Source organism: Saccopteryx leptura, chromosome 8 (genome assembly GCF_036850995.1).
Source record: "Saccopteryx leptura isolate mSacLep1 chromosome 8, mSacLep1_pri_phased_curated, whole genome shotgun sequence".
NCBI lineage: Eukaryota > Metazoa > Chordata > Mammalia > Chiroptera > Emballonuridae > Saccopteryx > Saccopteryx leptura.
Window position 1 is genome coordinate 58,269,607 of NC_089510.1, and position 25,139 is coordinate 58,294,745.

Genomic DNA, 25,139 nt, shown 5'->3' on the forward strand with positions numbered 1-25,139 from the left:
GCTGCGGCCCTTCGGTGAGAATCAGACGCACTAAGTGGGAGGCACAGTTCCCTTCAGTGAAAGATGCCCTGACCAACAGGAGGCAGCAGAGCTGGGGGCCTCACCCAGGGCTCCCCAGGCCGCCTGCTACTTGTACGCCCTTGCTCTACTGGGGCCCCTTCCATATGGTAGCAGGTGTCCTTGCTCATGCACAAGCACCCAAGTAACAGAGTGACTGGAGGAATTGCCCGTCAGCGTGGTCTGATCCACCCCTTTCTTTAGCAACAAATGCATACGCACTCCGAACTAGCTGGAGTCCCTTGGTGTGAAAGACAGGCCTTCAGGCGCCCCCCACCCCTGGCCCAGCATATGGGGCACAGGTTATGTGCTAGACCCAGGACTGAACAGCAGAAAGAAGAAAGGAAGACACTCATCCTCCATCACCTGCTGCACACCGTGTTCTGTTACCTCATTTAATTCTCTTGCAAAGCCTCTCTTTTGTGGGATCACATTCCCTGCTATTACAGGGAGAAAGCTGCTGCAACAGAGAGAAAAGGTGCATGTGTGCACCTGCTGCTTCAGGGACTGCCCAGCACTGCCTTGCCTCGTGTCATCCTCACGGCGGTCCTCTGAGGGGCGATGGCTGTTCGGAGGAGCTGGCGCCAGGATGCAGCCTGACTGACGCAGGGTCCTCCCTCTTCCCTGACCGTCCTGGTGCCTAACGTGTGGCCTGTGGACCACAGCATCACATCACCGGAGGGCTCGTCAGAAACGCAGAATCCCTCCCTTCCCACCTGCGAGTCCCAGCCTGCACTTTAGCCAGATCTCAGACACAGCTTTTGTGTGCACGATCAAGTTGGAGAAGCACAGCTGTTATACGAGAGAAGCCTGCGAGGGGAAGTGGAGAAAGCAGGGTTAGCTGTGGAGACCGTCCTGGACATGGGCTTGGGCGGAGCCGCACACGAGTGCAGTGTCTGGTCTGTGCGGGGAGGGGCCGCTGACGGGGCAGCGTCATGGCCCCTGCCACATGGAGGAGCAGGCGGTGTGGAGATGGCATGGATGGACACTTGCAGTGTCCCCACACATCCAGAGATAAGGCTGCCTGGAGGGGTGGTCAGCTGGAGCTTTCTCAGACATTTGTACCTAGGATGCCCTTATGAGGAGGAGGGGAGGGTCTTAAGCTTGAAGGGCTTAGTTTGGTAAAAGTTTTCCAAGATCACACAGGGAGTCTGGCTCTGAGCAAGGTATGGGGCTGAGTCAGCCAGTCACACTGTGTCAGCAACCCTGTGCGTTTGTGCCTGGACAGAACGAGCCACAAGGAGGCCTGGTTGGGCCACTCTGGGTCTGTGCATGTGGGCAGATCTTGGGCAAGGAGCCAGGTGGCTCTGAGAAGACGGGTGACAGCGGAGTGAAGAGGACACTGGCGTCGGCCTCGGCGTGGATGCGGTGTCAGCCGGGTGCAGGTTCCCACTCTGCTGGGTTGGTTGGTTTCTCTTCTCTTTTGCCTCCTTCCCAAGGTGTGTCCACAGCCGAGGTTTCTTCTCACTTTTCCTCAGGCTGAGACTTAATTGGAAACTGTGACCTGCCTAGTAAGAAAACTCTTGGGTTCCATATTGGGCAGAGAGCAGAGCCTCTCTGACCCCCACCCCCTTGGGGGCACCAGGATCTGAGAGATGAGCAGCTCCACGGGGTGTGGGTAGGTGAGGATCAGCGCTTAATTAGGTTGGCTGTGGTCCAGGTCCCGGCACTTCCTCAGTCAGCAGCTGGGCGGCTGAACTGCTGTGGGAGAGAGTCAGGGAGGGGCAGCCAGGACTGGGGAGGAGAGGCCGCCCCCCCCTCCCCGTGAACAGCCACCGCAGAGTCCGGGAGAGCGGTGGCGCGGCTAGGTGCTGGCAGAGCGGCTGTCCTTCCGGAGGACCCTGCTCACTCTCCTCAGCTAGTGGCTCAGACTGGCATCTAGTTTTAATGTCAGCTTTTACCTTTTTTTAAAAAGATTGCAGTCTCTGCATTCACCCAGATCCTAGTTGGCAGTGTTGGTCAAGCCCAGGCCCCGAGGGTGGGAGGCCCAGGCCCTGCAAGGTGGGCGGGCGTTCCTCTCCCGCAGCCTGTCAGCTCCAGGCAGCCCCCGCAGGCTGTGTGGCCACCTGAAAGAGCGCTCCATGGGTGGGGGGACTTCTGCTGCTTTCGCCTTTCCAGGGAGCTCCCCAGGCACGGCAGAAAGTCTGGTGAACTGTCTGGAGGACATGGAGACTAGACTAAAGTGGAACAGATCCAAGGAGGGACTAAAGGACACATTTCCAGCTTGAAGGAAGGCCACCCCCCTAGGGAATTGGCGTGACATGGCCGGGAGGCAGGGGAAGAGCTCTGGGGCACCTGCCTGGGTGAGGGGAGGGTGGCTGTCACCTGAAGGGGCAGGGGAGGGCGGGTTTGCTCTGAGTCATCTGGAAAGAAGGCGGCGTGTGGATGGGCCGCACAGGCCAGCATCCCTCAGCTGTCCCCTTTCCCATCTTCCCAGCCTGGTCCTGGGTGTGGAGAGAGGACCGCAGAGCCACAGCACGTCTGAGCTGGGAAGGGTGAGCACGGGTGTTGTAGAGGCTGGAGGATGAGTCCCTGGTGGGTGAGTGACCTGGCTGGTGTCACTGTGCAAGTCAGTGATAATGATTAAAATAGCTGTCACCATCTATGCTGTGTCTAGAGTACTCACGGTAGAAACCCCAGTGGGAGCTCCTTATCCTCCTCCATCCCTGATATCCGTCAGTCCTCACAGCCCCATCCGTACTGCGGAGGACCCCCCGGATCCTCACTTCCTTGTCCTCAGTCCTCACAGCCCCATCCGTACTGCGGAGGACCCCCCGGATCCTGCACTTCCCCATCCTCAGCCCTCACAGCCCCATCCGTACTGCGGAGGACCCCCCGGATCCTCACTTCCCTGTCCTCAGTCCTCACAGCCCCATCCGTACTGCGGAGGACCCCCCGGATCCTCACTTCCCCATCCTCAGCCCCCTCCTGCCCCCCGGTCACTGCAGCAGCTCCCACCTGTCTAGCTCCCAGCCCGTGCCTGCGGAGGACCCCCCGGATCCTCACTTCCCCATCCTCAGCCCCCTCCTGCTCCCCGGTCACTGCAGCAGCTCCCACCTGTCTAGCTCCCAGCCCCGCTTCCTCACGCCTTCCTCCCGTAGCCAGTGACCTTCCTCACACAGGAGCTGCCTTGCTTTAACCCCTTCGTTACTCTCAGGAAGGTCCACCTCCCTGCCCTTCCTCACAGGACCCTCCTGGTCTGGCCCTGCCCACTGTGCATCTCATCTTCAGCAGTGCCAGGGCTCTCATTGCCGCCTCCACTCCTCAGCTGCCTGACTCTGCACATCGGGCTTAGGTACCACTCTCTCCAGGAATCCTCCCTTGAAGCTCCCAAGTCTGGTGGAGGAGCCTCTTTTGAGCTCCCCACTGTTGCACCAGCCCACCTCGTATCATCACCCTGAGGAGTCATGCTTGCGTGTTGTGTGGTCTGTGTGCCCCACCCCCTTCCTGACGCTAAGCTCCTTGAGGGTGGGAAGCACAATTGTCTTTCTTATTTAGTGTTGTCTCCCAGGGCCTAGAACGGTATCTGGCATAGTAGGTTTTCAGTAACTACTTTCTGAGTGACAGGTTGTGCCAGGCTCTTTGCTGGCACTTGACATACAGTGTCTTATTTAAGCCTCATAAGAGCCCTAAAAAAAGACCTCATTCTTTCAGTTTTACAGATGACCACACTCAGAGAGTTAAGTCACTGGCCGTAGGCCCCACCTCTAGGAGGGACAGTCCTGAGACGGGAGCCCCGCCTGACTCCTCAGCCCCTGCTCTTACCCGCTGTGCTTGTTAACTGGAATTGTGGTCTGCAATCTCTGCTGAGCCCCTGGGCATGCTTAGAGGCTAAGAGGGAGCCTCGGTTCCAGCCACTGAGGCTCGGGGGAGCCGCTGGAATTCCAGGTCACCTCTGAGGAGCTGCTTATTTTCTGAACCAGACTGTTCTAATAAAGCCCTGGTAATGTTGCTCCTCGATCCAGCCTAGCATGATTGTGATCTGAGCTGGCCTGTCAGGAGGATAATTTGCTTGGTGAATTTTACTTGTTTTTTTTATTTCCTTCTTCTTCTTAAAATTAAAGAAAAAGAAAGAAAGCAAAGACAGTACAATGGATTGCCAAGCTGTGAGGCTTCGGGGCGTGCAATGCAGCCAGCTGTGGGGAGACACCAGGCAGGCTGGGGACCAGCTGGATGTTTGGGTGGGCCGGAGGCCAGGCACATCTTGCTCAGGTGTTTTATTTATGTAAATGACCTCTAACACAGCTGCCCCTGTGCATTGGCCCTGGGCAGTGAGGAAAGGATTAAAAAGTCAAGAAGGTCTTTCTGCTTCTTGGGGCATCATGGGATTTTAGGGGGCCTGTGTGTGGCACTGGACACAGAGGTGAATGAGGCGACGGAGGAGGTTAGCCCCCACAGCTGTCCAGGTGCCTCTGTCCTGTGTTGCACACCAGCTGAGTGCTCACGGTGGTTGTGTCATAGCCACAGCTGAAGGCTGAGACCCTCAGAGGCCTGGTACCCCGACCCAGACGCCACCGGACAGTCAGAATGAGCCCGAGGAGCTCAGTGGTCTCGGACATGCATCCTGGACTCACCCAGTGTTTCACTATACACAGGTGGTGGCCCACAAAAACACTTACAAGAAATGCTGGGCCTTGGTTGATACATGGAAATAGCATTTGAAACAAAAGCAAGTAAAAAAGAAATCTACATTGTACTCACACACTGGTGCTAATTTAACGAGAGATCAATTGGTGATCAATCCAGTCATAGAACGGCAGGCTTTCAGAACAGAAAGGATTCTAGGGCTGATTAATCCATTTAACCCAGCGGTTCTCAACCTGTGGGTCGCGACCCCAGCGGGGGTCGAACGACCAAAACACAGGGATCGCCTAAAACCATCGGAAATACATATTTTATTTAGGCGACCCCTGTGTTTTGGTCGTTCGACCTCCGCCAGGGTCGCGACCCACAGGTTGAGAACCGCTGATTTAACCAATGGAGGAACTGAGGCCCTGGGAGGTGGACTTGTCCAAGCTCACCTTGACGGTGCATGCAGAGCCAGCTGAGCTGGGTCAGGGCCCCTGCCTTCCGGAGACAAGGTGGGAAGCGTGTGTGTTTGCCATGGAGAATCCACACTGCTTTTCACCGAGCGTGACGTGTGACCGTGGTTTCCATCATGGCCTCCAATTGTATTGGGCATTTTACCCACATTATTTCATGACATCCTCTCAACAGCCCTGTTTCCATACAGGAAGCCGGAAGCACAGAGAGCTTTAGTACCTTTTCCAGGGTGGTAAGCAGAGGTCCAGCATTTGAACCCGGACTGTCTGCCCCCACTTCTGTTTTTCATGGCAGTGGAAAACTAATATTCCCCTGCTCCCCAGCCCTGCCTCCCCATGCGTCCCAGACTGACTGCTGATCCCTGCGCTGAAAGGTAGCAGAGCTGGGCTCTCCCTCCTGGCCTCTTAGATGTGCTGCTTCAAGGAGCATTTGCCTTGAAGTGCCCTCCACCCCAGACAGTGCAAAGTGAGAAGGTGCAGCAAACATTAGCATAAAATTCATATAAAATTTGCAAGTGGCATGACCTGTGGTGGCACAGTGGATAAAGCGCCGACCTGGAACGCTGAGGTCACTGGTTCAAAACCCTGGGCTTGCCTGGTCAAGGCACATATGGGAGTTGATGCTCCCTGCTCCTCCCCCTTGCTCTCTGTCTCTCTCTCTTGCTCTCCTCTCTTTCTAACAATAAACAAATAAAAATCTAAAAAAAAAAAAATTAAAAATAAATTTGCAAGTGGTCATGCTCCCTATTTTATGGCCATTTTCAGAATAAAATGATATTATTGCTACTCTTATGGTTTTTCATCTCTTTATACTTTTTTCTTCAGATTACTTTCTTTGAGCCAGCAGCATCAGCACTTCCTAGGAGCTTGTCAGAAATGCAGCATCTGAATAAGAAGCTGCTTTTTAACAAGGTCCCAGGTGAGTTCCTTGCACCTGAGGTCTGAGAAGTGCAGCTGCTCATGTCAGGCTCCCGGGAGGCCGGCCTGTGTCTGACCAGCTGCTGTCCTCCCACAGTGCCTTGCTGTGTGCCTAGCAAGTGGAAGAGCCTCAGTATTGTGTCAGTTTGGCAATCACTGCTTTTTACCTTTGACTGAGACTTATGCCACAAATGTATAGGACAGTAAGCAGTGCAGCCAAGGGTAAGGTTAGCTTAAATGGAATGTGAGGGTGGCGATTTTTTTCTGGGCTTGAGAAGTAACATGGGTTGCCTTCCTGCCTGGGTCAGCCACGCCCAGATACTCTCTCCAAGGTTCTGCTCCTGGCTTGGAACACTCCTTTCCGTGAGGGTGAAGAGCACTGGGCTGAGTTGACTGAACTTTATTCTGGACACAAGGTTAAATTCCACACATACCCCTCCCCTTGTGCACATACCTGTGTTCTGCTCACTGTCCCGGAAAGCACCCCAGCCTGTGTCCTGGGCACTTCTCTCCTGTGGGCCCTGAAGGGGCTCTTGGGGGGCAGTGAGCCAGTTCTGAAGGTGACTCTGTCTGACTTTGTCTTCAACCTGATGAAATTCTGTCCCTCAGCCTTGATTTAGGGAAAGGGCAGGCTGGTAAAGCTGGGCTGATGCATGTGGGTCCTCACCAGCCCACCTGCTGGCGAAAGGCCCTGTGGTCTCTTGGTTGGGTCTGGGTCTCCCACTGGATTTGAGCTGCTCCCTAGTAGTGATGCACAAGCCCCTGTACTTGGGAGCCAGGCCTCTTCCAGGGCTGACGCTCAGGAGGGCATGATCCAGAGGGCTGTGGCCACCCCTGGAACAGGTGACCATCTGGGCCTCTTCGTTGCTAACCTTTGTCACACTGACATCTCGTCACAGATGTGTATTCCTGGGCCAGTGGGGCCGTTTGCCTTTCTGTCCTTACCTTGAGTGAAACCTGGTTCCCTCCATCTCACAGGGCCCGGAGCACATTCTGCCCTGCCTTTCTGAACTATTGACCCAACACCTTCACTCAACATTTCTCTCTTTTAGATTTCTGTCATCTGATTTGACAGTCTCTTATTCCTTCGTTCATTCATTCTTTAACTTATTCATTCATTTGTCCATTTGAAACTTACCAGAGGCAGAGAGATGAATGCGACGCATTCCTGTTATCAGTCCCCGGGTTCCTGATTCGCCTCATGCCCTCAGTACGCAGGCAGATCCTTTTACTTGTCTTCTGTTGATTCCTTAGTGCATTTCCCAGGGGCCCTTTACACTGTTTCTCTTTTTCAAGCGTATGTATACCCCGACCCCTCTATCTCCATGGATGAGTTTGCCTTTTACCTTCCCAAGATTTAGAGTTCACCCAAACCAAGCTTTTCAGTATTCCTTGCTCCCACTGACACTACTCTGTCCTGTGGTCCTGGATGTGTCCCAGGACTTCCCACTTCTTGGCAGTGTCTTCTCCCTGGCTCCTGGAACCTTGTTTTACGTCTCGCTACCACACTTTCCTTATCTATGCCCTGGAGATAACAGTAGTTCCCTCATTTGTGACAGACCTTAAATGAGTTAAGACATTAGGGCCGGGGGCATAGTGAGTCCTCACTACATGTTAGCCATTATCGTAACTCTAATTCCTCACATTTTCCACACTACAGTTTACCCTACATTTCTTTTCTTTTCACTCTGTCCTCTCTCACACACAGCTCTTTCCCTGGGCATATAGAGGTGCTTAGCAGTCCCTCTGCCCATCTGGGCTGTGAGGTGCCATCTGCCTTCCTTGTCTCTGTCCCCTCCTTTGCATGGTGTCCCTAATGCTAAGTGCCTGGCCTCTTTGTCTCCATCACTTACTTTCTCAAAGGTCTCGGTTGCTTCCTGTAGCATTTCCAAGTTCTCAACCTTTGAAGTTTTCACCACTGTTCTGTTCTCCCAGATGGTGGGGTGCAGGGGAAGTGGGGTGGATGGGAAAGGAGCCAGGAGAACACAGGACACACTGATGACCTAGACTAGCAAGAGGCTGAGAGTGGGGGGAAGGGCAGGGCGTTGTGGTCAGAGGGGCTCTATCTCCGTTCCCTGTCTCCGGGATGGAGTGCCTTCTGGTAGTAAGGTTCACAGAGGGAGAACTGAGTGGGTAGCTCAGGTGGGATTTAAAGAACCATGGGGCCAATTGTGAGGCCCTCATCATGGTCACTGAAATTATTGAGGGTGCCTGTAGGGATGGGACAGAGAGAGAGTATGGGTGGTAGACAGAGGTGACACAGCAGAATGATGGTGACGCTGTGGTGGATGGTGGGGGACAGCTCTAGAAGTGTGTGTAAGGGGGGGAGACAGTGCATCCCTGGGGGCGGGGAGTGGTGACAGGAGTAGTCTCCACCTGGTGAAGGGATGGGCGAAGGTGCTCAGAACGTCTGGATTGTCATTCCGTCCAGGGAAGTGTTCTAATGAGAGGCAGGGGTGGGCAGTTGGTATCAATACGAGGGTTTGTAGGGCAACATCTGGGGGGAGAAGGCCTGGAGGTCCACTGGACTGGACAGGGAGAGGGACAGAGAGACCCCTGGGGGCACTCTGACTGGTGCCTGGCTCACAGGACGGGGGACCAGAGGGACAGAGAGACCCCTGGGGGCACTCTGACTGGTGCCTGGCTCACAGGACTGGACAGGGAGAGGGACAGAGAGACCGCTGGGGGCACACAGGACTGGGGGACCAGAGGTTGGAGTGGACGCAGTGGGCCTGCAGGTCCAGCTGGAGGTGTGTGTGACTCCTCAGGGTTTCCACAACAGATAGAAGGCCCACAGCTTGAGTCTGTACTGGCTACTCAGGTGGTCACTGTGGGGGACAGGTGGCTGGGCTACTCTAAACTTCTACATATTTCCTGGCTTCTTTTCTAATATCCCGTAAAGGTCGGAATGCTCCAGAATTCTGTTGTACCTGCTCTGCTCCATGCTTGTGACCTGTGTCCTCTACTTTGCTATTGTCGCTGACACCTGTTCAAGACTGAGCGGGTCATTCCTCTTTTCTTCCTCCCCGTCTTGCCATGGCCGCTTGTGGCCCCACCCCCTCTGCCTGGGGGAACCCTCCAGTGCTTCTTCCTCCGTCATCCCTGTCCTGGTTTTCCCAGCTCCTCCCCAGGAGGCCCTGTTCAGACACACAGTGCTCCTGAGCTTGTGGTAGGATTGAGTGACAGTGAATTCCCCAGCCCCGCCCAGCAGTGTACACAGCCCCAGGCAGAGGGGCGGGAGGAAGCCCAGGTGGCTGAGGTGTCTAAGCAGTCTGGGCTTGGGGAACAGCAGGCTAGGTGACACACCTGCTCCCTGGGTGTGAGAAGAGGATTTGACGCTTTAGCGAAGGGCACCACACCCCCTCCTGAGGGCATGGGGGTGCAGCATGTGGATTCTGGCTGTGCCGAGCATGGGGGGCCTCAGGCTGAAACCTGTACCAGGTGTCACGGAGAGGCATTGGCCACAGCTTGCACAGCTTTGGGAATCGGACAAACTATGTAGGTCACCTTTACTGTCCTAGACTCTGAAGCAGGAAACCATGTCGAAACAGAAACCTCCACACAGCTGGTTGGACAAGGGCTGGTCTCTGAGGTGCTGCCACACCTTGAGAGGAGTCGGGAGGGAGGGGCGTGTGACCTGCTGTGGCTGAGCACCCGTGGTGACAGTCAGGGCCGCTCCTCACGGACATGGCGCTGGGCAGTGTCTGTGCATGCACTGCTCCTGGAGTGTCCTTCCGGCTGCTGTGGGGACACGCGGGAGCCACAGGACCGTCAGCTGGACCCGCAGGCCACCTTCCCCACTCCAACAGGGGGTGTCTCCCCTCCAGCCCCACGCTGTTGCTGAGCACACCAAGGCCCTGAGAAGCCAGACGGCTCACACAGCTGGGCCTGAGCCCAGGCCTCCAGGTTCCAAATGCAGACCCCTCTTCACCTCACTGCTGCCACCGCTGATGTGTCGGCATTGGGGTCTCCTCGCTAGACCACCAGATTCCTGAAGGAATGTTCTGCTCGCCTTCAAATCAGTTGGGTCCAGTAGGTGCTTCATTAAATATTTGGATCACCACTGACTGATTTTTTTCTCTCTCAACTCATTGTGCTCTTTGGTGTCCCTGCATGTCTCACTAAGAACCAGGAGCAGCACTGTGGACTTCCGCTGGTCCTCCAGTGACACATGTCCTCTAGCGCCACCTTCCTCAACCTCCCTGCATGGCCAGCTACCGGCACCCCCTTCCTTCTGTCACCCTCCTGGACAGAGGCTGCCCAGCCTGTCATGGCGTCTATCTCAGCCCACATCGGGCAGCAGGGCCAGGGAATGCTCTGAGAGCAGCTCAGGACCACACAGATACCCTCCGAGTCAGGACAGTGAGAACACAGGCAGAGGCGGAGTAAGGTTTGCCCTGGGCGCAAAAGAAAATGTTGGGCCCCTTAAAAAAAGAGAGAGACAGGGAAAATAAAAATACATGTTAACCATATTTTTAAATAAATAAAAAATATTATGTACTATGAATGTTAAAATTGCACATAAAAAACCAAACTTGACGTCATTAGGAAATAGTGTAAAGTTGGGGTTTTGCGGGGCCCTTGAGAAGTTGGGGCCCAGGGCACCTGCCGTTCAATCCGCCTCTGAGCACAGGTGAAGATGAGCTGAACTGTTTCCTCCATCTTCATTCTTAGAGAGCGTTATGGGCTAAATTGTGTCCTACCCCCAAATCCATATGTTGAAATTCTAACCCCTGGTGTCTCAGAATGTGACCTTATTTGGAAGGAGGGTGGTAGCAGTTATAATTAGTTAAGATGAGGTCATACTGGAGTAGGGTGCACGCCTGTTCCAATATACAACTGGAGTCTTTATAAGAGGAGTAGGTTGGGACATAGATGCCCAAACAGGGAGAATGCCTGCAACGATGAAGGCAGACATTAGGATGATGCTTCCACAGGGAGCGCCAGAGATGGCTGACAGACCACCAGAAGCTAGGAGAGGTGCGAGCAGAGTTCTCCCTGGACCCTTTAAAAGGAACCAACCCTGCTGCTCTCCTGCTCAGACTTTCAGCTTCCAGAACTGTGAGAGAATGCATTTATGTTTAAAAAAAAATTAATTTATTGATTTTAGAGAAGAACGGGAGAGAGAGAAACATGATTTGTTGTTCCAAAATTTATGTTGCTTAAGGCACCCAAATTGAGATCCCTTGTTATGGCAGCCGTAGGAAACTAATGTGGAGAGCTCAGTCCAGTAAGGAAAAAATGAATAGTCCACTGAATGCGCAATAACAGTCAGTGCTCTAGAAAGCTTGGCTCATGCAATAGCTACCCTAGTGTCCTGTCATGACCTTTCTCCCCAGCCAAAGTCTCCCTCATGGCATAGTTAAAGAGAAGGACACAGGCCCCCCAGCCAAAGTCTCCCTCATGGCATAGTTAAAGAGAAGGACACAGGCCCCCCAGCCAAAGTCTCCCTCATGGCATAGTTAAAGAGAAGGACACAGGCCCCCCAGCCAAAGTCTCCCTCATGGCATAGTTAAAGAGAAGGACACAGGCCCCCCAGCCAAAGTCTCCCTCATGGCATAGTTAAAGAGAAGGACACAGGCCCCCCAGCCAAAGTCTCCCTCATGGCATAGTTAAAGAGAAGGACACAGGCTTCGGGAATGTATGCTCAGGTCGCAGCTCCTCCGCCCCCCCTCCCCAGGACTTCCTTGGGTCAGTCTCACTCCCACGGATCCCCTTTCTCTCAGGCCACGGCAGGCTGTGCAGAGATGCCAGGGGTTTACAAGGCAGGAGCATCCTCAGCCTCTGGGCCCGGAGGGGAGGGGGGGTGGGCAGGAGGCCTGGTGCTGGTTCTCCTGGAGGGAAGGAGAGGAGGGCCCTGAGGGAACCCTGCAGTGTGCCTCCCCCTCGGGGTCTTTGTTGGGTTTCAGTACCCGACAGTCCTCTCATGTTCTGCCCGGCAACCTGGCTCCTGCACCAAAGACTGCTTCCCCTCTGTGCCCAGTACGTGCCTTGCTGTGGAGCAGAATGCCCAAACCCCCGTTTGGCCTCCTCTCCCAGTTCTGGGGCGATTGCTCTGGATACGCAGTTGCTGGTGTTTGGGAGCAAATACAGGTTTCTTATGAGGTTCTGCAAACAAGGCACACACACACCTTCCACCGCCTTAGTTTTCTCCTGTTGCCCTGAGCAAGGCCTGTTGGTCATTTGAGTGCCCAGCTCCCCTTCCAGTGGCTGGCGCATTGAACTTAGAGGAGGTAATCCCTGCCAGATCGGAAAGCACAAACTCCGTGCCTCCTGAAAGGCTGGCATTGTCTGAGTGGCTCTGTGCCCTCGCAACAGAGCCTGCTTTGGGAGTGGAAGGGAGCAGTTGCCTTCTCTGAGCAGAGACATTTCTGGGAAAGCACAAATGGTAGGCCTGTGATGAAGGGGTTGCCTTTTACATGGTGTGACTATGGGCAAAGCAACTCGGAGCCTCAGCTTTCCTTTCTGTACAATGGGAATATGAACTGTGAATCCGTGTCTCTAGGCTCTGGTATGCTGTGGTTCTGAGGGGCTTCTCGGTTCTGCCACTAATACCCTGTGTGACTTTGGGAACATTTCTTGCCCTGTCTGTCCAACTGAACTAATGACCTAAGTCCACTTCAGGCCTTGTGTGCAAGAGATCCTAATAATGGTCAGTTGTGACTCTTGGGACATTTTAAAGCTTTGTGGTGACCCTACAACTCCAGGAAGTCCATGCCCTTTCCGGTTTAATACCATAGGGCAGTGGTTCCCCAGAGAGCTGGAGTCGGCAGCTGTCCCCCAGAACATCAGCCTCGGCTCCGGGCAGGCCCGTGACGGTGTCACTGCTCTGAAGCCAGCCCGCGTCACCCAGGCCAGGGGTGGATGGAACACTGGACTGCCGCCGAGCTTTGCTCTTCACTCCAGGCCTTTCCTCTCCCGGAACTGGAAATCAGGGTCCCTTCCAAGTCAAACAAGAGCTCACGGGGGCTGGTACGCAAGCATGGCATAACGGAAGTCGTGTTTCCGGACGCCGGCCTGCGCTGATTAGATGGCATCCAGATGGCGTGCTTCCTCCAGGAGGAGGCCCCGCCTCGCTTGCTTGCTAGCGACTTTGCACTCAACTCTGATGAACACTGGAGGGGCAAGCCACGGCGAGGAGATATGCTGCATATAACTGTGTCTTCATAAACCTCAGGCCTAACACAGAGCCTTCTTTCCTGAGAGCCTACAGCCTGAACTCAGCCTGAGTCGGCACAGGCTTCTGGAACTCTGCTGGGGAGACTGTGCAGTTGCCCAGGCCCGGTGTGTGTTCCCATCCCGACGTCTTCCCTCTGACAAGCCAGAGTGGAAAACTTGGAGACCCCGGAGCTGAAAAAAAGCCAGGCGGAAAAAAATCACGAAGAGACAGGGAGGTGACGGTCTCAGATCTGGTGGTGGGAGGAGGAGAACGGGATTATTCCGTGGCGAAACCTGTTCTTTTCTGGAGACTGTGAGCTTTAGATTCTCTGCCAGGGTCTCTCGTTGGGACACTTGTTGGCATGACCTTGACAATGATCATCAGGGAAAGATCTGAGGGAGGAAATGACTTTGCTTTTCAAAATTATTTCAGATACACCTTTCCATAAAGATGGGTTTTCTTCGTGAAAACTGGTTTGCTGGGTTTTAGTAGTCTTTTTTTTTTTTTTAATGATTATTAATTAGGACATACCCAATGGAAAACATTCAGAAAATTTACCACTCATAACTGGAAGAAAGGGCTTGAAGATTTTTTATTTGCACTTTCCAAATAAGCCTCCTTAACTTCTAGACAAACTTAGCATTTACAAGGGAACATCTCTCTGCACGGGGGCTTGTTTCGCAGCTGAAGTGATTCCTAGAGGAAGAGAAACCTTGTCCCCTCGAGTGTCAGTCTCCAGGTGACCGGGAGGATGGAACGAACCCCTGCACAGGCCCAAACCCAGACAATAGCTAGGGAGACATGACTGGGTGTGGGTGTGGGAGGCTAATCAGAGAACCTTCTGGAGGCTCCAGGACTCAGAACCAGATACGCATTCACACAGAGGTTTCCAGCAGCCTCCTCCGCATGTGCCATGGCAGTGCCCTGTGAGGAGGGCAGAGGTCTGGGCACCATCTGACCGGCCTCAGAGTGGCTCTTGGGTCTGACCCCTGAGTCAGTGAAGCGCCAGTGACAGCGGCATCATCTGATGGCTGGTCCCCAGTGCCTCTGGCCTTGGGCTGTGCCAGCAAAATTCAGAAAATGTTTGAAATCTAAGTCCTGCTCCTTGGAACATTAGCCCGTGGAATCTGAGGCAAAGATGAAAGAGACCAGAGATCAGAAGCCCTAGATTAGAGTCAGGGCCCTGCCCCGGACAGACTGAGGACCTCCATCTCTCCTGTTAAAGTGTAGGCAGTACTGTTCTGTGCTGCCGGGAGAAGGCGCTGACGTGGAGAGAACAGGAGCTCCTGCACCCTCACCTTGCTGCAGCACGTGAGGAAGTGATGGGGCCGCCTCGCTAAGCTGTTCCATGTCCAACCAGAGCCCCAGGCCTGAGCTCTCCTCTCTCAGCCGCCCTGTGCCATTCTCTCGCATCAAGGCTGTCGCAATTTCTGCACATGAACCAGCTGACGCAGAGGTCAGGGAAACCCGCCATTCCTCTGAGTAGCCGCTCTGTTTTTCTGGGTTCATTTTGGGGTGGCAGGAATGCTTTGAACAAGGGCACTTAGAGAATCCTTGGTTTATTTTCAGGTGTGTTTCTGCTTCAGCAGACACCCTGAGCAGCTTGCGTTTCTAATTTCCTGTTCCTCTTTGCTTCGCCTTACAAATCATAACGTGCTGATGGCCCAGACTGGGTTGCTCCTGGCTGTTCGTTATAAAACGCCTCATGGTCCTGATTGAGTGGCAGTGCCAGGCATTATGTTCCCCAAGAGGCACCTGCGTTGTGGTCCCCGCCTGGAGGGATGTTCTGTCTTCTCTCTCCACCTTTGGCCCCCCCTCTCCTGGGTCCTTTAGGTTCACTGTCAGGTCGCTGTTGCGTAGGCTGCAAAGATTTGGGGAGCTTCCCTGCTGATGTTGGTCAAGGTGCCCAGAACTGCAGTGGCCTCTCTGCTCCCCAGCTTGCTGGGGAGAAGACACCCTTCTGAACCCTTTTAAACCATCTGGGCACCCTCGTGTGGTTCCCTGCTTCTCTCTGCCCCAGACAGACCCAGCAGGGGGATTGCATGCTCAGTGAGGCAGCAGGTCTCTGCAGCTGCAGCTCTGTGTCCTGACATCTTCCTGCCCCCGACTCCACAGCCCACATGGAAGGCTGGTAGCCTGGGCCACACTAACCTTCCGTCACTCCTTGTCAGTCACGTCCCCCGACTCCAGCCCACACGGAAGGCTGGTAGCCTGGGCCACACTAACCTTCCGTCACTCCTTGTCAGTCACGTTTCTGTTGGTGAGGCCCTGCTGTTGGGCACTGTGCAAGGTGCCGACAAAGCAAAGCAGGCAGTGCTGGTTCTGGGCGACCTCAGAGACCCAGGGGAGGCTGACTTGACCGCACACCTCATACCCCGTGGTCCTCTGGGAAGGAAGGAGATGAGACCTGGAGGAGGTTGAAGGAGCAGTGGGCTCAGTGGCACATGAGGCGCCCAGGAGTTGCACAGGCACTGACTGCTCTGTCTCTCCACTGCTGTCTTTACAACCCTGGTCTCTCCTGGTGAGAGCTTCTGTCCTCGCCCCGAGGCGAGGCGGGAAGCCAGCCTCTTGACAGTGGAACACCCCTCCCCTATTTGGAGAGTTCCTCCTCTACCATGCTGTGGTGGACCAGGTCTGTTTGGTAGAATTTTAACTGATTTGCAACCTAGAGTTGACATTAACCATTTGGAAGAAATACGGTAAAATGAACAAACAATCGCCAGACTGCGTTGCAACCCTCTGCGATCCCATCAGTGCAGGCTTTTGTGGCTAGAAAGACTCCAGCATCTCCGCTGGCTTGGAAGCTTATTTTTGCCAAGGTTTTTTTTTATCACCAGGCAGGCGCCAGAGCCCTGTGCCACTCTTAGTCAAATGATGGCAAAGCACAAACAATGAACCTGTGTGTTCCACATGTAAGCCTGGCCGAAAGGAATGCTTCCCCCTCACCAGGATCACACTCTCGGTGCCCTTTGTGATACGCGAGACCTCGGGGAAGGTCTCTCCATTCCCAGATTTGGAAAACTGTGTTAGAACCAGAAAGTGGGCCACTGTGGCCCACCGGGGCCAGATCTCTGCTTTTCCTTTCCCACACAGTTTCTGCCCCGTGACTGGCTGGGGGAACTATCCCTGTGGAAGGTCAGAGGGGTGGCGTTTCCAGGCTGGGAGCAGAGCTGGTTTTGCCAGGATGCGTTCCTCACCTTAAGGGTTCTCTATGCAAAGGATGAAGCGGGTAAAATTTGGGGAGATATAGTCTGATGCAGAGCACTCCACTGTCCCACTCCTGCCCCTTCCCGTGACAAAGGGCCCTCCGTCCTTTCCCCTTCCTTCACTGACCCCTCTGCTGAGACTGTGTCTCTGGGGATGTGGAGCTGGGACCCTGCCCCTCCTGCAGCCCACTCCTTGCAGCACACCAGGACTTGATGTTAGGCAGGTCGGAGAACAGAATAGCCAGTGGTCTAACCATATCCCCCTAGGGAGGTTTCTGGCTCTGTCTAGAAGGGTCTTTCTGGGTCTAGCAGCCCATGAACTGTGAGTGTTGACTGGATTTCCAAATCTGCCTAGAGGGAAATTGAAATTGAGGTGACAATTCAATTGCCACGGGAACTGCAACATCCCTCTAAAGTAGCTGCTGCTTTTCAGCTAACCCATAGGTACGAGTCCTAAACCATTTCAAGCCTCCAACCCCTGCCCAACCTGATAGAAACGCTAGGCGTTGTGTCTTCATAAGGGAGGCTTGTTCTAAAGCAGAAGACGATTTCATTTCAGGCTACATCTTGACCAGATCACCGTTCAGAATTGTTCCCCTCCCTTCTCTTTCTCCTTCCCTTTCACGATCACAGACAAAGACAAGAGGGTAGAAAGTTTCACTTGGATTGTTACTATCTTAAGAAGTGGACTCTGAAGCCAGATGCCTGGGTTTAGCCCCTGCTTTTGCTGCTTTGTAGTTGCGTGACTTTGAGCAAGTTACCGAACCTCCTTGCGCATCAGTTTCCTCAGCTGCGATGTGACTTCCTCACAGAGCCCCACTCCCAGGGGCGTGGTGAGGACTACGCAGCTGACTCAGGGCAGTGCGTTGTGTCCGCAGTCTGTGCAGACATTAGCGAAGGCGATGATGTCATCCTGTGGTAACAGAGCATGATGGGAAGGACATGAGGCTCGGAGTTAGGAGACCTGGGTGCAGATGCCAGCTCTGTCGCTTGCGTATGATGTGGTACCAATTTTGAGCCTCGGACTGTCTCGGTTTTCATCGCCATAAAACTGGGCTGAAGTTGGATCTCCCTCCAGGGTGGTTGTGACGCCCCAGGGGAGTGGTGCTGGCAAACTGTGTCACCCCCACAAACCGGACTAAGTCTGCTCTTTCCCCTCCTAGGCACACGTTCTGGCAGTTCCGCCACGAGAACCCCAAGACGCGGGTTGGGGGCCCGCCCCCCGAGGGGCTCCCTGGCTTCAACAGCGGGGTGATGCTGCTGAGCCTGGAGGCCATGCGCCAGTCCCCGCTCTACAGCCGCCTGCTGGAGCCGGCGCAGGTGCAGCAGCTGGCCGACAAGTACCACTTCCGCGGCCACCTCGGGGACCAGGACTTCTTCACCATGATTGGCATGGAGCACCCCGAGCTCTTCCACGTGCTGGACTGTACCTGGAACCGGCAGCTCTGCACCTGGTGGAGGGACCACGGCTACAGTGACGTCTTCGAGGCCTACTTCCGGTGCGAGGGCCACGTCAGGATCTACCACGGGAACTGCAACACCCCCATCCCGGAGACCTAGGTGCACTCCCGCCCGTGTGCCCTCGGGCCTCAGCACCTGGGGGAAGAGGAGGGGACGCCTCTGGGGCAGGCCCCCAGGTGCTGTCTGAGCCCCTGGAGAGGCGCTGCAGGGACATCCTTGGTGATCAGGAGCTGCAGCCCTCCCACCCCGTGGGTCAATGTCGGGAGGCCCCCCAGTGAGGACTGGCCCACACATCACTGGTGCTTGGGGACTTCTCCCTCCAGGGGCAGGTGTCGTAAAAGCCAAGCACTGAGTCATCTGTCAGTGGTCTGGGAAGCAGGTGTTTGAAAAGAAGGAAGGAAAAAAACCATGCCCTTGCCTTCGGCCTCTGAAGAATGAAAATCCTTTTAAGAACTGGCTTTTCTTGGACCAAATATAAGTTTATTTTAAATTGATAGACTTCCATTTTGAGAGAAAGAACAAACAGAACTTCTGTAGCTCGCAAGCCAGGGTTTTAATAGCGGGCCCAGAGTTTAAGCATCCCGATGTTGGCTAACCTTTCACATCATATCCCGGGCTGCGCTCACTCCCATGATGCTCACGTTGCCTGCTGTGGGTGTAAAGATGGCCACCTCTTTGGGGTGGGGGCTTCAGTGCCAATAGTGGCTCATGTCACAAAACTGGTCTTATTATCATAGCCTTCACAGCTCTTACCTTCCACCTGTGTCACGGAACCTCTCTATCACTTACTCATCCGAGCCAGCTCCAGGTGACGGGACTGCTGGGCAATCAAGTCTGTCATCAGAGAACAGAGGTTGGGCACCCCCAAGGACATGCAGTGATTGTCTAGACTGGGAGGACTCACCGAAGAGGAGCCCAGCCTTGCTCAAGTGTAACCACATGGCTCAGCCGGGCTGTTGCCTTAGGCTTGTAAGCGTTGGGCTCTCTGTTTAAAACAGTCATCCTGCTGACTTCCTCATTGCACCATCTCAAACCTGAACCTTAGAAGAAGTTAGGATATTTTTAAGTTTCTTCTTTTAATGAGTTCTCCTGTAAGTAAGCTGCAAACAGGAAGCCTCTAGTGCAGCGGTTCTCAACCTGTGGTTCGTGACCCCGGCGGGGGTTGAATGACCAAAACACAGGGGTCGCGACCCACAGGTTGAGAACCGCTGCTCTAGTGATCCATTTTGTAGAAGCCAGCTGAAGTCTTTGGGGAAGAAGTGTTGTTGGATTTTCATCCTATTTTATTTCAATTTCATTTGCTTTTTTATTTCTTTTCATCACAAGTGAGAATAGCTAATAAATAATCTTTGAGGACACAGTGATTTATGTTGTTTGTGCTGTGATCACAGTTTTTCGTTACATGAAGGTTCGAGTTACAAGTGTAATGAGGGGCCTTTGGTCTCCGTCTCTGCACCGTGAAGCTAAGTGAGCAGGTCTGCGTGTCTGGGAGGCACGAGGACAGTGCGAGTGTTACATTGGGTTCAAATCGAGAATCGTTTTATTCTAGGTATTGGCTGGCCCGTCTGCTCCTGGCAGTAAAACCCGTGCTTTCTCATTCTCCTTCCCCAAACTTTCCCATCACATCATCCCTGACAAAGTGGAGCGCATTTCTCTCCTCGTCTCAGCTCGGGCAGAATTGGACTGTCCTCTTCCGTACTCGATTTCCTATTTATAGCCTCAGCCATCGGAGGCCTGCTGTGTCCCAAGCATTGCACTGGGGATTCACATACACTATCAATAATGTTCACGAATACCTCATGAAGGTAATTAAAATTCTAAATTTATTGTAAGAAAGTAATGAGCTATGTGGATAGAGAGTCATTGTTTGTCACATCATTTTTTATAATTGAAAAAAATTGGGAACAGCTTAAAATGTTGAATAGGGGAGGGATAAATAATGTATGTTACATCCATATAATGGAATACTTTAGGCATTAAAAATATTTTTGAACAATATTTAATATATTGGAGGGGTTACAATATGCTGTTGAGTAAAGAATGGAAAATATAGAGTGTATGTATGGTATGTTCCTAATTTTATTTTTAAAATCACATTGTGTGTATGTATATATATGTATATATGTGTGTGTATATACATATATGTATGTGTGTATATATAAAAAGAGAGAGCCTGTTCTATATTTTATTAGTTAAATTCTTAAAAAACCATGTGATTCAAATGCCATATTTTTTTAAAAAGCAATTATTTCAATGGAAAAAAAGTGGATAAGATGCCAGAGCATTTTAGAGTCATAATAACAAAGTTATTTTTTCTGCAATAATTTCAATAATTAAAATGTTTCTATAGCTGTGAGTGTCTTTTATTGCAAGGGAAAACAGTAAACTGGTTAATCAAAATGGGCAAAAGCCAAACAAAATCCCCTTATTTACTTTTGAGACTACCCTCCTCTGTCACCAGAGGCCTCGACCTTACAACTCCATGGTCAACACAACGTGACTCAGCGGGATCCTGTCGGACCAGCAAAGCCCCCGTGCTCCTGCGCTTTACCAGAGCGGCTTCCAGCCTGCCCTAGAAGGCTGGTCCTGTTATCGACGGTGCAGTGCAAACATAATTAATTGTGCTGTGTTTAATTTGCATTTTAAACACTTTGCATATGCCTATAAGTATGAATAGAACAGAAGTCGGTAGTAGGATTAAAGTGCTTTTTATCTTCACCTGTATTTAGATCTATATTTTTCATAGTGAATATTAATTACTTTTACAATAAACAATAAATCCTATAAAATTTTAGCCATTTCCCCCAATTATCAGTAAGTATCACCCTAGCCACTTTACAGCTCACAGTCGGCCGTGGTTACCATCACCAATAAGAAAACATAATCTCAGCTAAGTAAGGTCTGTGTTTTCAACTTTGCTTACGGATGGATGCCCTAGTTCTCTAAATAACAGTGACCTAAGAACAGCATCTCCAGATTCTGCTTTCATTTCTGATACAGGGGGTCCTCGGGTTATGACTGTCTCGACATACTACGTTTTGAGTTTACGACCCTCACTCCTATAAAAACTAAAAAAAAAATTGAGACGTGTGTGGAAGAGAAGAAGTCATCAACCTTCCAGACTAGCCTGGAACAATTCTTTAAGAAGGCAGAGAGGCCTGCAACAGATCCTGTACCCTCTACATCAGCTGCTTCTCGAGATGAAACACCTGTAGTGCAGGTAGAATCATCTCCAGCGTCTCCTGCATGTTCCTCAGGCAATCCTGACTCACCTGACCCAGTGTCTCCAGCACCTTCTGCAGGTTCTCCTGCCTCTCCAGCTTCCTCCTCCCAGTAGGTCACTCTCTCCCACCTTGCAATGCCCCTTCCGGTGTGCACGCCAACCACAGGAATAAAGGTAAGGAATTTTTCTTACACTCGTTTTTTGTCATTTTTTTCTGTTACTACAGTACAGTGTACAGTACAGTATATTTATGTCCTTTTCCTTTTTCTTTGGCTTAGTTGTATGTTTATGTTCTAGATTATGATTTTACAACTGTGTTAAAATAAGTGACTTAGGCTAGGTTATATTTTGACTTATAACAAAATTCAGGTTACGTCACTGTCGTAGGAACAGAACTCTGTCGTAACCTGAGGACCCTTTTGTGCTATCGTATTTTGTGTGTGTACAAATAATGGCCTTTGGAAAACTCACGGACTTGTGAATGAGATTTATTCTTGTATATGTGTCAAAACCAAACTACAGCAGTCCCTTCAGTAGCATCTCATCAAGTCAAAGAGTGGGCGCTGGCTCAGAGGGCACCCAACATAGAGCATGCCAAGAGTTTGTGGGTTGAGAGCAAGTACAGCTGTCACTGACTAAAGGCCAAACTTCTGCTCATTCTAAGACCTCTCGGCCTCCTGGGTGACCTCCACATTAGAGGCCAGAGGCTGAAGAGAGAGTATGGCAGGGCAGCAGAGGTCTCTGAAAAAGCAAGGTGGTGGTGTGATAGAGAGAACCTTCCTCCTAAAGCAGAGTCCTGGCCTTGAATCCATGTTCTGCCTTCACTACTTGGGCAATTTCGGATGAGCAAGGTCACCCCTTCCCCTATTTGTAGGTGGGTAGTAAGGACTCCCTCAAAGGAGTGTTAGAAACATCCCGGAAAAGAGAGTGTAAGTGCTTGGGAAACTGAGAAATAGTTACACAGATACAAAGAAATTTTTTGTGTGTGACAGAAACAGAGAAAGGGACAGAAGTCAGGAAGGGAGAGAGATGAGAAGTATCAACTCATAGTTGCGACACCTTAGTTGTTCATTGATTGCTTTCTCATATGTGCCTTGACTGAGGGGGGGCTGCAGCAGAGCGAGTGACCCCTTGCTCAAGCCAGCGACCTTGGGCTTAAGCCAGCGACCATGAGGTCATGTCTATGATCCCACGCTCAAGCCAGTGACCCTGTGCTAAAGCTGGTGAGCCCACGCTCAAGCCAACGACCTTGGGGTTTCAAACCTGGGTCCTCTGTGTACCAGTCTGACGCTGTCCACTGTGCCACTGCCTGGTCAGGCACAAGGAAATTCTTGCAGTTAACTACTTAAAACCTTTTTTAAAATTAAATGTATTGAGGTAACATTGGTTAATAACTTACAGGGTTTGAGTGTAATACGTCATCTGTGTGTTCCATTGTGTGCTCACTACCCAGAGCCTGGTCTCCTTCCATCACCATATATTTGACCCACTTTACTCTCTTCATCCTCCCCCCACCCCTCCCCCTCTGGTAACCACCTTATGGCTCTCTGTGTCTATGAGTTTGTTTAAAGCATTCTTTTAAAATAAGAATGACAGAGCCCTCTGGGGCACATTAAATTGTCAGCGGTATATCCATAGGCCCAGACACTTGCTTGGTGGCTGTCCTGCTCTGTGGTTCTCTGCACATTGACCTCACCATCTATATGGTTTATGAGCTCCTGAGGGCAGAGACCTTGTCAGTGTCACCTCTGCATGTCCCCTAGCTCCCGCTCAGGCATGGCAGGTGCAGGGGCCGCAGGGTGAAGGGGCTGGTGTTGCCTGGGTGCTTGGGCTGCTCTGCTGTTGGGTATGGAATGTGGGCAAAGCCAGAAAGTCCCAGTACTTCCCTCCCACCTTTCCCTCCACTTCATTCTCGCCACTGTTTTTAACCTCAGATGTAGAGGGTTGAGTACATGGCCCTCCTCAATCCACGACCATCCACCCAGGAAGGCCCCTTTCTTGTTCTACTCATTCCCATTTATCACCACATCCCACTCCCAACATGATCATTCTAATCTGCTTCCTGTGTAACATTTGTGTTCTTTCAAAATTACATTACTGTTTCCTGTATATGTTTTAATTTGGGTGGCTCAGAAGTCTCATGTTCTTTCATTCAGCACTGTTTTTAAGATCTATCCCATTACTATGCACACGTCTAACTGCTGCGCTTACTCTGTGCTGTGCTCCTGCCTGTTTAGCTGCCTCACTCACAGTGATGGGAACTCGCAGGGTGGTGGCAGGTTATGCTGCCACCCAACGACCCATCCTCACCCCACACCCTCGCAAGTGACCCTGCCATGAACATCCTTGCCATGAACGGACCTGCTCAAAATTTTTTTTGTGTTGTATATCCAGGAATTAAATCGCTGGGTTGTAGGAATTGCAGATACCTACATTTCTGCCTAAGTGGTGCCCATTGCTCCCAGGACGGTTGCCCTCTCCCCACTTTCACCAGCAGGAGCCCTCACTTTCTCTGCGCGGCTGTGCTCAGGTTCATGTGTGACTGTGCATGGACACACATGTGGTCCTGTGATCATAATGGAGCCCTCCAAAATGTGTGGCCTGAGTTGGAGCTGCTCTGTGTGAGCAGTGGCACGTTGCCTCAGAAAGGGGCTGGGCAGGAAGACAGGGGCCCTGGGTCTGGCCCCGACCGCACCGTACGCCCGTGGCCAGCAGGCACAGCTCTGTGCAGGTGGGAGAGCTCAGCTGGCTCCCGGCCTTGCCGCCCTCCCAGGACGGCTGAGGTAGTAGGTAAGATAACCCATGGGGAAGGCCTCACCAGGCCCTGGACAGACCCTGCCCCCTTGCACTGAAGCCCCCCAGTGCCACAGGTGTTGTCAGGTGGGTGCTCCCAGCTTCCCTCAATGGGAGCCCTGCGGCCAGCCCAAGTCCTGCCCAGGGCCGTGTCCTAGCCATTCGGCCCCACACCCAAGCTACCCTGTGGGTAGAAACCTCAGCTTCCCCATTAGGGCATCCTGCCCTTTCTCGGGAAGGCCTCCTTTCTTACACCCCAGGCAACCAACCCTCTGACTCTCATCCAGCCTGGGCCTGGCCCTTCCCAAAGTGCAGAATGCCTTTATCCACGGCACCGGGTGGGCTGAGTCTCCAGTTGCTGTGCGTAGAATCTCCATGCTTGCAGAGCATGCTGTCAGCAACATAGCAATCTGTTCAAGCAGAAATCTGAGCCAGAAAGTGGCAGAAATGTCAATAATTTTCCAAGTGAACACATGCTTTGAAAAATTTAAGTCCTTGTTCACAGTCATGAGCAGGTAACTTCATGGTAAACTTGGATCCACTCACCCTATCCCACCTTTCAGAAACACTAGCCTGATCTCTGACCCTCCCCTCCAGGCAGCCCTTTTGGGTGCCTCTGTGGTCTCTCCCCTCCTGCCTGCCTTCCCGGCCGGCCTCCTTCCCCGGGGGTCCCCAGGGTCCTCTTGCCACCCACATGATTTGAAACTTCCTGGCTAGGGCTCCCACCATCTCACATTGGACCCAAACCACTGAGTCTGTGATCCCACACCACTCCCTGCCTCACCCCACTGGCCTCCGCTGTCCCAGAAAGCAGGCTCTGCAATGCAGGGTTATATCAGGAGACTTCCTGGGAAACGCTCTGGGGGGTGGGGGGGGCAGGACCGGCCTGAGAGGCCGAGCTGTGAGGCAGTCATGGCAGAGGCTCCCGCAGTCCCACACAGAGCTCCAGAGCTGGGCGACCTCGCCGGGAAGCCCTGGTTGGTGCCTGGGAGCAGGGCCTTCGCTTCAGGAGCTGCCCCTGGGGAGGGGGCCTTCCAGGGAGGGGGCGCTCCTTTCAGCCTGGCTGTCCTGGGAGTGGCCTTGGCCGTGAGCATCAGCAGCCAGCACTCCTGAGGGAATGAGGCCCGTCCTGAAGGGGGCTCTGGGCAGAGCGTCCTCGATGGAGTCCCTGCCCTGCAGGCCCAGGGGCCCAAAGCCCTCCTGCATCTTCCTGCTCAGCTCTCCTCTGAGCTGGTATTTGGTTTTCCTCTCGGATCGAGCACTCCCGGATTCAGCTCTGC

The 25,139-nt window shown here is 52.8% G+C and overlaps 1 protein-coding gene across 1 annotated transcript in view; it reads left to right on the forward strand.

Annotated features, from left to right (window-relative positions):
* Positions 1-20,194, forward strand: part of XXYLT1 (xyloside xylosyltransferase 1) — a 202,059-nt gene extending 181,865 nt beyond the window's left edge. Inside the window, exon 4 of the mRNA XM_066347160.1 lies at positions 17,546-20,194. Within this exon, the coding sequence (XP_066203257.1) occupies positions 17,546-17,942 (397 nt within the window). The 3' untranslated portion in view covers positions 17,943-20,194. The remainder of the gene's footprint in view (positions 1-17,545) is intronic.
* The last annotated feature ends 4,945 nt before the right edge of the window (positions 20,195-25,139 follow it).